Source organism: Saimiri boliviensis, chromosome X (assembly GCF_048565385.1).
Source record: "Saimiri boliviensis isolate mSaiBol1 chromosome X, mSaiBol1.pri, whole genome shotgun sequence".
Lineage (NCBI taxonomy): Eukaryota > Metazoa > Chordata > Mammalia > Primates > Cebidae > Saimiri > Saimiri boliviensis.
The window spans coordinates 99,567,383-99,582,665 of NC_133470.1; the positions used below are offsets into that span (position 1 = coordinate 99,567,383).

A 15,283-nucleotide genomic window follows, 5' to 3' on the forward strand; every position below is an offset into this window, starting at 1 on the left:
ATTCATTTTATGCAAAAATCATAATTAGTTAGTGAAACATATACTGTACAATCTTCCACTTCACCTACCATGGAAAACAACATTCTCTTTTCTTACAGCGTATCTAGACGGGCTGAGTGTTTGTGGAGTACCTCACATTTATCAATCTTTGAAAAATAAACAAAATGATTGAAAATAAAGATGCAAGGCTTTTAGCCTATTTCTGTTGTTGTTGTTGTTTTCCCCTTGAGGACTTTAAACAATCCACCTGAAAAATAGAAGCAAACATGACTGTCTTTGAAAAGATCAAAACCCAAATCAAATTATGATTTGTTCTCAATATTGTAAGAAGTGTGGTTTAGGGCTGGGCGCAGTGGTTTGTGGGGCCAAGCACATGGCTCATGCCTGTAATCCCGGAACTTTGGGAGACCGAGGTGGGCGGATTACAAGGTCAGGAGTTCGAGACTAGCTTGGTCAATATGGTGAAACCCCATCTCTACTAAAAACACAAAAAAATTTGCCAGGCATGATGGTGCATGCCTGTAATCCCAGCTACTCAGGAGGCTGAGGCAGGAGAATTGCTTGAACCTGGGCGACAGAGGGAGACTCTGTCTGAAAAAAAAAAAAAAAAAAAAAGAAGTGTAGTTTAATTGCAAAGAAAAAAAGACAATGACTTATGATTTTCATTTTCCAAATTATCACTATCTTTTCTCATGATTCTGTGATCTTAGAGTGGCACAAACTTTTGGCTTTTATTTTTCTTTACTGCAACTACAAGTAACTAGAAATACATGTCCTTTTAGTGTGATTTACTATTTGAAAAGAGTCATATGGTAATATCGCTATTAACAAAGGAGATATGTGCCAGCCCCATATTTTGTTGCTAAAATCCTCATTACCAAAGGTAGAGAAAATAACCAGGATGTGGAAATGAGTCTGGACTATGGATTCCCTCCCTGTCATGCCCCTGCAAATCATTGATTGCTTCCCACCTACATCCAGGTGCATGTCCTCATGCTCTTCACAAAGTGGAGAAGAGGTGATGCTTTCTACTTCAGCACAGCTCCCTTTTCATCGGAGACTTCAAGGCGGGAAATTTTCCCCTAGTTGCCACCACTCTGACCCAACCTCAAACCAACTGGTATTTCCCTTAATGCTTTCCATGCCTAGGAAGCCTGTGCAAAAAGATGCTTTCTTACCAGATGTGGTGCTGACGCCTGTAATCCCAATACTTTGGAAGGCTGTGGCAGGTGGATCACTTGAGGCCAGGAGTTCAAGACCAGCCTAGACGAAATGGCAGAACCCTGTCTGTACTGTGATTACAGGCGCCTGCCACCATACCTGGCTAATTTTTGTATTTTTAGTGGATACAGGGTTTCACCATATTGGTCGGACTGGTCTCAAACTCCTGACCTCAGGTGATTCACCTACCTCAGATTCCTAAAGTGCTGGGATTACAAGCATCAGCCACCATGCCCAGCCTGCATTTTATATTTTTTAGAAAGAAAAAGAAAAAAATTACATTAAGGAGTGGGTTGTCCACTTAATCAAACAAGTCTACTTTAAATACTACCACATCTAGCTCATTAACTGCTTTGAGTACTGAGAGAGCTCAAGAAAGCCCATTCATGAACATAAAGGATTTTAACATAATTATAAGGGTCAGTGTAAAAATACTGTTCCCTTCTTGACCAGTTCTTAATCATACAGAACTTCTCTCAGAACACTTCTAGAGTATTAACTGAGCTCTATGCTTATTTCTACTGAGCAGCCATGTCAATTAGCCCTGACCTAGAGGTACTGGTTTTATTAAGTGAACAATGGAGGCAGGTGAGACATGAATAAAAAATAGAGAAGGTGACCGTAAGAATAACATTGGCATTTGTTTTTGTCAGGGTTCAAAACACGAATCCCAAACATGGTACCTTGGCATGCTGAAGGAAACCCTGAAAAAGCCTCAGAAGCAAGAAATGCTCATTGACAAGAGTCTTGAAAAGATTGAAGTCAACCGGGACATGGTGGCTCACGCCTGTAATCCCAGCACTTTGGAAAGCCAAGGTGGGTGGATCACCTGAGGTCAGGAGTTCAAGACCAGCCTGGCCAACGTGGTAAAACCCCCATCTGTACTAAAAATACAAAAATTAGCCAGGTGTGGTGGCACACTCCTGTAATCCCATCTACTTATGAGGCTGAGGCAGGACAATTGCTTGAGCCCTGGAGGTGGAGGTTGCAGTGAGCCGAGATCATGACACTGCATTCCAGCCTGGGTGAGAGTGAGACTCTGTCTCAAAAAAAAAAAAAAAAGAAAAGAAAAGAATGTGATCAGTCAGCATATCTCTGTTAAATACATAAATACATAAAAATCAATAAAAAAATGCTGCTGAGAAGTCTCAAATGTTTAGAAGGAAAGTGCTACAAAATGCCAACTATGGTAGTGATCTTGCAACTATTGTCATTATGTTCATTAATAATTTCTCATTAGGCTGGATGTGGTGGCTCACACCTATAGTCCCAACACTTTGGGAGGCTGAGGCAGGAGGATTGCTTGAGGCCAGGGGTTCAAGATCAGCCTGGGCAACAGAGCAAATCCCTATCTCCACAAAAAATAACAATAAAAATAGCTGGACATGGTGGTGCACACCTGTAGTTCCAGCTATTTGGGAGGCTGAGGTAGGAGGATCATTTGAGGCCAGGAATTAGAGACTGCAGTGAATCATGATTGTGCCCGTGCACATCAGCCTGGGTGATAGAGCAAGACCTTGTCTCAAAACAATATAATAATCATTTTCTCATGAACATGATTGCATTACTTCTGTGATATGTCCAAGTGGAATGAGACCAGGTTGTGGAGGTTGGAGAGGAACAAGAAAATTATGTTTAAAGATTTCTGTTTTGGTCTGGAAGCCAAAATCTAAAATGGGACAATAGTTTGGGACCTTATCTCAACCCTTGGCAGATGCCTAATGTGTAAAAAGAATGAGGCTATATGGGCTGGGAAGGTCCCACCTAAGAGACTGCTATAACATCTTGACTTTACAGAAACTGGCTAGTGGCAAAGTTAGAGCTTAAACACAGTCCTTCCTGACTCCAATACCAGTCTTCTTTCTACTACACTACTCTGCCTTTTTGATACAAAGAAATTCTTTTCACAAATAAAAGGTTTCCTTTAGAAACCTGTGGCACCCTTGGAAAAATGTTAACTTCCCATGCCATTTATAGATGCTGGCACTTACAGTAAGCAGTGGCAGTTAACATGAGCACTATTATTAGGGAAGGTATTCATGCCATTTCTCTCCAACCTCGCTGAATGTTTACTCCCCAAATCTCAATAAAGCAAAACTAAATGGATCCACCACCCATTTCCATAATTCAAGTTGGAAGGACAATTACCAATGAGCAACATCAACAGAAACTCAAAGATCTTCTTTAAACACATCACTCACCCTAACTATATTACAAGGAAAATCAGTCTTTTGTACAGGAGAAAAATCTCTGTGAGAAATATGCAGAGGAATCATTTCATTTCTTTGCATCTGCCCTCCTGGTGGGAGGTATCAGGGCTTGGGTAGCCCAAGAAGCTATAGGAAGCATATTACAGAGAGTTTAATTTATTCAAAGAAAATCAGAATCAACTAATCAGAAGGAAGGGGAAAATGCATTAATTAAACAGCTTTACTCATGCAGAAAAGCTGCCAGCATGAGCACTTCAAATTACCTGGGCACACCTAATGCATTTGCATTTGCTCGGGAGAAATGTGTTCTGCCCTACAAAGCCACGAACATTTCATAATTCCATTTGAGCGAATAACAAAAGGGAATTGACAGCTAAGAACCACCTTCCACACTTGGGGGCTATAGCCTTTTCCTAGGAATTTTTAGCTCAAGCAGAAATGCTCTTCCTGACTAGATGTGGAGGGAGGAAGTTTAAAGTCTTCTGTAAAGTAAAAGGCTGAAAAAGAATCTCCCTCTTCTCTACCCCACAACAAAGGAGGTGGGCTTTTACTGGCAGGAGGCTAACAGCATTCTTTTGTTAGATATTAACATAAAATAAGGCAGTAGAAATGGATGTCCATCAACAGAATTAGAAGGAACTAAGTAAGTTTTAAGAACAAAAGGTTTACTTATTTAAATTACAGGAGTCGAGAAACAGCTGGGAATGCAATTTCTTTCCCAGAGTTAAAAAACTGCAAATAGTTAAATGTAATTATGTTGCAATATAATTTTATCGTTTCACAGCGTAATTATTCTAACTAAAATGACCCTATGGGCGATACTTAAACATGTATTTTATATATTTTATCTTAGTTGTTTTTTCAATTCAGCTTATTCATCAACTAACTCAATATTTTTGGGGGGTATTTACTCCTGAGAAACGCGACTTTAAAGCACATGATCTTACTCAACGACAATTACCTTAAAAATATTTTAAAGTTGCCTTATGCTTTTTATTGCTTTACATCATGCGTTTATATTGCATTTTGCACAATAAAATATACTACAATTAGTAGTAGAGTTTATTAATCTGGAATTTTAGAGTCGAGAAAAAATAGAAATGTCGGTTAGAAAATTTCTCAGAAGTTTGTTTTCTACTTCAAAGGAAAACATCAATTGGAAATGCAAAAGAGCTGTAATAAAACCTAAGATTTACACAGCTTTGGTCTCATTTAATAGATAATGCATATGGTTTTATACTCAAAGAGGAAACTTAAAAAATTAATATATATTATTTGTCACCTAGTGCTTAGTTTAAAATAGTCTATAATTTTGTCTAAAACGTCATATCTGCACAAATTAAAATTTGTAACCTAAAGGTTAGAGCTTCTAACCAAATTGATTGTCTTAGATCTACTTGTAAAAGTGCATTCTAGGATTTCTACACCATGAAAGATTGTGGTTAAAATGGTCAAGGATAAACTGTCAATGCATATGCAGGGCATTTCCTCAGAATCAAAAAGACAAATGAAAGAGAAGTTAGGCAGAAAGTAGGTATATATTGCAGAGGTCTGGGAGAAACCTTTCCTCCAGATGACGACAATTTCTGGAAACTCAACAACTTAATTTTCACACAATCTGATCATATTCTATAAAGCTCTTTCATGCGTTTTTACTCCCCAAATTTAAATAAACTGCTTTTGTGAAATATCTTTCTATGAATTCCTTTGAATGCTATAATCATTTATGGTAGATAACAGACGATAATTTCAAATACTAATTTCAAAGCCACCAGTGACTGGAGTGGCTGCTTAATTGCAAACACCTTGGCAGAACACTATTGACCTTCTACTATTTAGGATCTTTCAATGCATTTAGGAGTTTAATGGGAAAAATATTCTATAGCAATGAGATATACTCAGGTATGAGTGTACTGGTGAGACAGGCATGTAAAATATGAATGAAGGTTTGAATATTCAGTTTTAAATACGTTGATAAAAGAAACTATAAAGACATGTCATTGATCTAATACTTGTTTGCACATTCTTCAGAGCTATGCATGAAGCTTTATAGGATTTCTACGAACCAAAACAACAAAAGGTGTAAACTGCCTTTTCAATTGCAAACTTTGCTCATTTATTCCATTGGCAAAAGAATGTAAATCTGAAGTCATTTTTTTGTTAACTGACACCAAGTCTTTCTCACTAAACTTTAAAAAAAAAAAAAAAAAAAGAAAAAGAAACAAGGGTAAATAAAGGTCAGAGTAAAGTCAAGCTTCTTCCCCTGGGGGGGAAAAAAGGCAGTATAAAGAAATTTCACTAAATCGTTCCTGTCAATTAGAACCTGACATTTAAATTAATTCTAGTCCTTGAGGTATTTTAACACACAGTTATGTATAATTCAGGCAAGATAAATAGGGGTATTTAAGAATCTCAACAGTACTTTCTATAAATCTTTGTAACACAAATGTAAATCAAATGATAGCAACATCTTTCATTGAGTTTGCATAAACCAAAACATTCAACTATCTTGATTTAATTTCCTAGTAAACATTTAACAAAAATGTGAGAGAATTAAGATATTTTGGGCAGAGTTTAGTGGCTCACACTTGTAATCCCAGCACTGTGAGAGGCTGAGGCAGGAGGGTCACCTGATCTCAGGAGTTCAAGACCAGCCTGGGCAACATAGTGAAACCCCATCTCTACTAAAAACACAAAGCTTAGCCGGGCTTGGTGGTGTATGCTTGTAGTATCTGCTAGTCAGGAGGCTGAGGCAGGAGAATTGCTTGAACCCAGGAGGCAGAGGTTGCAGTCAGCCAAGATTGTGCCAAGACTGAGAGACAGAGGGAGACTCTGTCAAAGAAAAAAAAAAAAAGATAATTGGTTTACTGTTATAATCATTACTAATGAACCAAAAAATAAAGTAGATAATCAATACTAGATGCTTAATAAATTTTGAACAAATTGTCTAATAGTCAACCTAAAGCAGAAAGGAAGGGAGGGGACCTAGCAGACAGAAGAAAGCAGAGAACAGTGAAAGTGACAAAGAAAGGCAGAGAAGTAGTGGAGAAAATATTTGTAATCACGAATTTGGTCATTTGTCTCGACTCTTTTAAAACACTATTTCAAGTGAAAAAAGTCTGATTTTATTAATGTTAAATTCTGTCACAAGTTGGGCTTGGGACTTGTAATCACAGTTACTCTGGAGGCTGAGGTGGGAGGATCACCTGAGCCCAAGAGTTTCGGACCAGCCTTACCTGCATTTCAAGGTCTTATCTGTAACTACCTCTAAGCCCCAAGACTCACTACCTCGGTTAATTCAGAAGTAAATTCACCTGCTCCAGATTGGAGATAAAGGAGACATAACAATCAAATGCAATGTGGGATCTGGACCAAAAACCTACAACGTCCAAAATATAGTGGTCACTAGCTGTGTGTGACTATTGAATATTTGAAATGTGGAAATTGAGATATGCTCTAAATGCAAAATACACACCAGATTTTGAAGCCGTAGCATTTTAAAAAGAATGTAAAATATAGTGTTCACATTAATTTCATCTGTTTCATTTTACTATTTAAAATATGACTGGTAGAAAATTTGAAACTATATATATAGCTTGTCTTATATTTCTATTGGACAGAGCTGGTCTAGAAATCCAAGCTAAGGAGTTTGTACTTCATCGTCAGAAGTCATTGTAGGTCTTTGCTTAGGAATGTGAGATTGTTTCGGGGGGTCATTTAGGCTGGCTCTGACCTGGAAGGTGTCCAGGAGGAACAGCACATTACAAAAGTTCAGGAGGGAGGTTCTAGACTAGGGTCACGGCTATGGGGCAGGAGACAAAAGATACAATACAAGAGACGTTTAGATGGAAGTATTAACTGGTCTTTGTGATTTTCTGGATATAGAGGGTGGTGAAAAAAGTAGAACCTCTGTCTCATGGTTTCTTACCTGAAATACTGATATAATTTTGGTCTCCCTGACAGAAATGGAGTAATCACAAAGTTTTAGAAGTGATGAGTTAATACTTTTAAACATTTTATTTTGAAATTATTTCTGACTTACAAAAAAGTTACAAAAGTAGTTCATAGAGTTTTCATATGCCCTTTACCCAGTTTTCCCACATGTTAACATTTTACACAACCATACTATTATATTTAAAAATTGTTAATTTATGAACTAATCTATAGACAAAATATCACTAGTTTCACATATAATCAATACAAAAATTATTAATAAGATATTTTACACTTTTTGTGGAGGAGATAAAGCCTTTGAAATCAAGTGTGTATTTCACACTTACAGCCCATCTCAATTTGGGGCAGCCACATTTCAAGTGTTTAAATAGACACATGTGGTTAGTAAGCTCAGCATGCATGGAGTATGCACAATCTACTCCCAACCTTTCTTTCAACATTATCTCCTTCTGTACTGCCAAGAAAACTCTGCCCTAGCCTGTTTGTTCTGGGCTAGGATAGCAAAAGGCTGACCTCACATTCTTATTACCTCCCTCCCACAATCATAATAGACATTAATAATCATTCATATGACACCTGCTGAGTCTCTGAATACTTCCCAATATGATGCTCCAGACATCACCAAAAATTGACTAGAGTTGGTACTTAACGTGAAACCCTTTTCCACCCATCACCCAGTCACTGTCCCCAGCAATGTCTAGTTCATTTGTACCTTTGAATTTGCTCCTAAAACTTAGCCAATCTAACCAATCCCTGTTTTCCTTGAGAGTCAAATTCAAGTCTCCATTCATAGAGTCATCTCCAGCACATACTGAACATTCTTTCTTCTAACTTCTTTTAGGTTTCCACCCTGTACATCATTGCTTACTGTTTATTTCTTCTGCAATGGTTTCATTTAATTCTATCTTCCCAACTCCTTCAAGATAAATGATATGTTTTATCTATTATCTTTTTGAGACAAGGTGCCGCTCTGTTGTCCAGGCTGGAGTGCAGAGGTGCAATAATAGCCCACAGCAGCCTTGAATTGCTGAGCTCAATTGATCTTTCCATCTCAGCCTTCTGAGTGGCTGGGACTACAGGCACACACCACCACACCCAGTTTTTTGGGTTTTTGTTTGTTTGTTTGTTTGTTTGTAGCATGAGGAGTCTCTCTTTGTTGCCCAGGCTGGAGTTTAACTCTTGGCCTCAAGTAATCCTCCCACCTCAGCCTCCCAAAGTGCTAGGATTATAGGTGTGAGCCACTACACCTGGTGATTTATATATATCTTTTCTATGCTCACATGGATCATAGAAGAATGCTGTACATGAAGTAGATGTTCCATGAAAACTTCTTGGTTGATAGAACGTTTATTACACACATTCTCTTCTATCAATTAAGTTTAAGCCTAAATCTATTTTTTAATAACTACTGCTCCAAAACCTAAAATGGTCCCCACATGACTGATATCATGAATAGGCACAATATTTCAATTGGTCTCACAAATGTTTGCTTAATATAATCTTATACTTACTTGGTTAGATACTGGTCATCAGGCTCCAGTCCCTGCTCCACTACTTACTGGCATTGTGTTTTGATGTAAGTCACATAAACTCTTGGATTTTGTTTTCTCATCAATAAAGTGAGGTTTATAATGCCTTACCTATCTTACATGATTGGTGTGGGTATCAAATGAGGTAGTATAGTGTACACATAAAAGCACTAGACATTTGCAATAACAGAGGCCTAGGCTTGAATCCAGGCTCTTCCACTTACTGTATATGTCATCTTTATCAACTTACTTATTTGTATCTCATTTGTAAATATGGGCACAATAATATCTAAATCTCAGTGCTATAAGTGACTTGAGGTATGTGAGGAGTTTAGCACATTGCTACAGACATTGACGTCACTCAATAAGTGATAGATTGTAAATGAGATCAAAGTGCCATGAACAGGTGATTATTATTTACTATTAATCTTCCCAAAATGGTTCGATCGATGTGAAAGCAAATGGCTAACCGTTTTGGACACAAGGCATCATTGACTCCTTTCCACTAAATTCAAAAAAGTCTTCTATGTTAAAGTTTGCCAACTTATATAAGAGTGGAAAAGTGATTAGAAATGAACTTTCACCTTATATATAAAACTCTTGATTTGACTTTTTAATAATCGCCATTCTGACTGGTGTGAGACGATATCTTATTGTGGTTTTGATTTGCATTTCTCTAATGATAAGTGATATTGAGCTTTTTTCATGTTTATTGGCTGCATAAATGTCTTCTTATGAGAAGTATCTAAGTATCTGTTCATGTCCTTTGCCCGCTTTTTGATGAAATTGTTTTTTTTTCCTGTAAATTTCTTTTTTTTTTTCAAATAATTTTATCTTTAATAATCTCGCAGTAATTTAAAATATGAGAAAAGTCAAACATGCTCCCTTTACGGGTGATGCCACCATGACAGGCTCACACAAGCATGATCAATCGCCATGATGACACTGGATGCCACAGAGTATGGCTGGCAAAAAGGCATCAGGGCTCACGGATTGAAGAGTTTGGTTATGGAGTCTCTGAGGGTTAACAGGCAGCAGAAGAGACATCAGTTTAACGGACTTTCAGAGGACAGGGCGCGGTTGCTGGGTCATGAGCACCTTGAAGCGTTTCTTGATGGTGATTCGGTGTCGGGAGTATTTGTCATCTGGGGAGAACCGAGCAGGATGGGCTGAGCAGGTCTGTTGTCCCATCGGATCAAATTTCTTCAGCGTATAGACCCGATCTCCCTCCTCGTTGAGGTAATACTGGAGAAACATGATCACTCTCAAGCCAGAGATTCCAACTCCGTACGCAGCTCCGTCTGCCTGGCCGCGTCACGTGTTCCTCCTGTAAATTCCTTTAAGTTCCTTGTAGATTCTGGATATTAGACCTTTGTCAGATGGGTAGGTTATAAAAATTTTCTCCCATGCTGTAGGTTTCCTGTTCACTCTGATGATAATTTCTTTTGCTGTGCAGAAGCTCTTTAGTTTAATTAGATTTCATTTGTCAATTTTTGCTTTTGTTGCAATTACTTTAGGCAGTTTCATCATAAAATCTTTGCCCATGCCTATGTCCTGAATGGTATTGCCTAGATTTTCTTCTAGGGTTTTTATGGTTTTGGGTTTTACATTTAAGTCTTTAATCCATCTTGAGTTAATTTCCGTGTTAGGTGTAAGGAAAGGGTCCAGTTTCAGTTTTCTGCATATGGCTATCCAGTTTCTCCGGCACCATTTATTAAATAAGGAATCTTTTCCCCATTGCTTGTTTTTGTGAGGTTTGTGGAAGATCAGATGGTTGTAGATGTGTGGTCTTATTTCTGAGATCTCTGTTGTGTCAAGAAACAACAGATGCTTGCAAGGCTGTGGAAAAATAGGAATGCTTTTACACTGTTGCTGGAAATGTAAGGTAGTACAAACGTTGTGGAAGACTGTGGCAATTCCTCAAGGATCTAGAACCGGAAATACCATTTGACCCAGCAATCCCATTGTTAAGTATATACCAAAAGGATCATAAATCATTCTATTATAAAGATACACGCAGGCTGGGTGCGGTGGTTCACGCCTGTAATCCCAGCACTTTGGGAGGCCAAGGTGGGTAGATCATCTGAGGTCAGGAGTTCGAGACCAGCCTGACTAATGTGGTGAAACCCCACCTCTACTAAAAATACAAAAAAATTAGCCGGGCATGGTGGCACATACCTGTAGTCCCACCTACTTGGGAGGCAGAGTCAGGAGAATCACTTGAACCTGGGAAGCAGGGATTTCAGTGAGCCGAGATGTCATCATTGCAGTCCAGCCTGGGCAACAAGAGTGAAACTCTGTCTCAAAAAAAAAATAATAAAAAATAAAAATAAAAATAAAAATAAAAAGATACATGCACACATATGTTTATTTCAGCACTATTCACAACACCAAAGACATGGAATCAATCCAAATGCCCCTCAATGATAGACTGGAAAAAGAAAATGTGGTACCTATACACCATGAAATACTATGCAGCCATAAAAAGGAATGAGATCATGTCCTTTGCAGAGACATGGATGAAGCTGGAAGCCATCATTCCTCAGCAAGCTAACAAAAGAACAGAAAACCAAACACCATGTGTTCTCACTCATAAGTGGGAGTTGAACATTGAAAACACACGGACACAGGGAGGGGAACAACACACACTGGTGCCTGTCAGGGGTCGGGGGGAAGAAGAGTATCAGAATCAATAACTAAGGCATGTGGGGCTTAAAACCTAGGTGATGGGTTGATAGGTGCAGCCAACCACCATGGCACATGTTTACCTATGTAATAAACCTGCATGTCCTACACAGGTACCCTGGAACAAAATAAAATAAAAACTATTGATGTATTATTTTTAAAAAATTGTTTTATTGAGGCCGGGCGTGTGGCTCAATCCTGTAATCCCAGCACTTTGGGAGGCCGAGGCAGGTGGATCACGAGATCAAGAGATCGAGACCATCCTGGTCAACATGGTGAAACCCCGTCTCTACTAAAAATACAAAAAATTAGCTGGGCATGGTGGCTCGTGCCTGTAATCCCAGCTACTCAGGAGGCTGAGGCAGGAGAATTGCCTGAACCCAGGAGGCGGAGGTTGCAGTGAGCCGAGATCGTGCCATTGCGCTCCAGCCTGGGTAACAAGAGCAAAACTCCATCTCAAAAAAAAAAAAAAAAATTGTTTTATTTTACTTGAAAGTTTGACAATCAAATGAAATAGCACTTCTAAATTGCCTATATGTCTTTTTGGCTTTGAAGAAAGTGGTTAAATCAATTCCAAGAAAAAACTATGATTTGAAATGAGAAATTAAACTTTATATTTGTGGTTAAGGAAGGATATTCCGTACAATGCTTACTCATCAAGTCATAGAATCATAAAATATATTAGTGGGAAGGGCTATTAGGGATAATCTGCAAAGCCCTTCATTTTATAGGCGTGGAAATTGAGGTCCAGGAAGGAGAAATAGTCCAAGTTTACTTAGACAGTTTGTGTAAAACACCAGGGCTAGAATCTCCACTGTTTTACTTTATTTATTTTTATTTTTTAAGTTTTATTTATTTATTTATTTATTTATTTATTTATTTATTTTTGAGACGGAGTCTCTGTCATCCAGGCTCAAGTGCAATGGCAAGATCTTGGCTCACGGCAACCTCGCCTCCTGTATTGAATCGATTCTCCAGCCTCAGCCTCTTCCTGAGTAGCTCAGACTACAGGTGTGCATCACCACATCCAGCTAATTTTTTGTAGTTTTAGTAGAGACGGGGTTTTGCCATATTGGCCAGGCTGGTTTCGAACTCTTGACCTCAGGTGATCCACTTGCCTCGGTCTCCCAGAGTGCTGGGATTACAGGCGTGAACCATCGCTCCCGGCCTTGCCTTTTAAGACTGTATTCTTGCACCATGTCTTACCGTAGAAGACACCATTCTTTCTTCAGTACTATGTAAGGCAGAAGGAAAAAGATTTAGAAAAAACTTCAAATTGTGTACTTTGATATTGAATATATATAAAAGAAAATAATTCTCCTTTTTTTTTTATTTTTATTTTTTTAACAGAGTCTCGCTGTCACCATGTTAGAGTGCAGCGGCATAATCTCGGCTCACTGCAACCTCTGCCTCCCGGATTCAAGCAAATCTTCCGCCTCAGCCTCTGGAGTAGCTGGGACTACAGGCGTGCGCCACCACATCTGGCTAATTTTTGTATTTTTAGTAGAGACGGGGTTTCACCATGTTGGCCAGGATGGTCTCAGTCTCTTGACCTCATGATCTGCCCGCCTCAGCCTCCCAAAGTGCTGGGATTACAGGCGTGAGCCACTGTGCCCAGCAGAAAATAACAATTCTTTATCCAGATCCCTTATGTTCATGAGCAGTCACTTGGATGAAACATACAGGAGGAAAATAAAACTGGCATAAATGTATACCATTTGTCATTGACTGACGCCTTTCACATCTTTTCCAATTGAATTATGTGACATGATGTACAGATCTTATAAAAACACTTACTGCAAATCATTTACACTAGCTCTTGAGTCCTCGTGATAGTGATGGACTAAATGTCTTTAGAGGACTATGCATAAACTGACCTAGCATGTTTTCTCATTGCAAAAGTAGATATAATAATATCAGTCACCTGCTTACATTTATATTATAAAGTCCATCCAATTAGTATTTTCTCACTAGAATGCTAACTCTATGAGAGCAAAGAGATTTTTGTCCATTTTGTTTATTGCTCCATTGCTTAGAAGAACGGGTGGCATTTTCTGAGTCCCAGTTTCATATTTAGATTTCCTTCTTTTATTTATTTATTTATTTATTTATTTATTTATTTATTGAGATGGAGTTTCGCTCTTGTTAGCCAGGCTGGAGTGCAATGGCACGATCTCGGCTCATCGCAACCTCCGCCTCCTAGGTTCAGGCAATTCTCCTGTCTCAGCCTCCTGAGCAACTCGATTACAGGTAGGCACCAACATGCCCAGCTAATTTTTTGTATTTTTTTAGTAGAGACGGGGTTTCACCTTGTTGACCAGGATGGTCTCGATCTCGTGACCTTGTGATCCACCCGCCTCGGCCTCCCAAAGTGCTGGGATTACAGGCTTGAGCCACCGCGCCTGGCCTCTTTTTTTTGTTTTTGAGACGGAGTTTCACTCTTGTTACCCAGGCTGGAGTGCAATGGCGTGATCACAGCTCACCACAACCTCCGCCTCCTGGGTTTAGGCAATTCTCCTGCCTCAGCCTCCTGAGTAGCTGGGATTACAGGCACACACTACCATGCCCAGCTAATTTTCTGTATTGTTAGTAGAGACGGGGTTTCACCATGTTGACCAGGATGGTCTCGATCTCTTGACCTTGTGATCCACCCACCTCGGCCTCCCAAAGTGCTGGGATTACAGGTGTGAGCCACTGCGCTCGGCCTAGATTTCCTTCTTATCTTTACTTAATTCAACAATAGTTAAAATGAGACTATACTGTAATTATTGCATTTAAAAAAGCAAATTTAAGCAAAGTATCCAAGATGGAACTGTACACTAGAGATTTTCTCATTTTCTCATGAATTTATTGAGTCCTCATAGCTATTAGAGACCTTCCAGGACTTTCTTAAGACTTAGTAATTTTATAATCCTTAATCAGAAACTCCAATCAATGAGGAAGTGGGTCCAGAGTCTATCTTGACGATGTCCATAAACACATCCGTTCAGGTGTTTCACCTGTCTTTTCTTTTTTTGAGACGGAGTCTAGCTCTGTCCCCCAGGCTGCAGTGCAGTGGCACAATCTCAGCTGACTGCAACCTCCACCTCCCAGGTTCAAGCAATTCTCCTGCCTCAGCCTCCCAAGTAGCTGGGATTGCAGGTGCCCCCACCAGAACCAGCTAATTTTTGTACCTTTTATTAGAGATGGGGTTTCACGGTGTTGGCCAGGCTGGTCTTAAACTCCTGACCTCGTGATCTGCCTGCCTCAGCCTCCCAAAGTGCTGGGATTACAAGCGTGAGCCACCACTCTCGGCCTTATCTGTTTTTTTAAACGGTGAAACTAGTAATGGGAAAAACGTCTAATTGCATCTTCTATATAGCACCTTATTATATAAGCAATGAATTCTAAATGAAATCAAGTGAATTCTAAACATGAAGCAATAAAGTGTTTGGTAAAACCACGAGGAACCCACAGAATGCAAACACTATTTATAAATAAGGATTTTTGTTTCTTTTCTCTTTTTCTGTGGTACTTGATGTTACGAATGTGATTAATCTCACATAATTCTATCATATTTGAACTAGAAGCATAGAGTAGAACAAAGGGAAGAATACTAAATAAGATGTGGTACTTAGGATGGGAACTGGAAGCTAGCAGTGTGAGGTAAGGTGGAGAGATAGGAGGAGCAGCTTTGCAAGTGGT

General features: G+C 39.1%; 1 protein-coding gene across 1 annotated transcript; it reads right to left on the reverse strand.

The window, feature by feature from the left end:
• Window positions 1-9,720: 9,720 nt before the first annotated feature.
• On the reverse strand, window positions 9,721-10,231 carry LOC101048176 (H/ACA ribonucleoprotein complex subunit 3). Its single transcript, XM_003940730.4, has one exon. It carries the CDS (start codon window positions 10,169-10,171, stop codon window positions 9,977-9,979), a length of 195 nt encoding a protein of 64 aa, XP_003940779.1. The 5' UTR covers window positions 10,172-10,231; the 3' UTR covers window positions 9,721-9,976.
• Window positions 10,232-15,283: the final 5,052 nt, after the last annotated feature.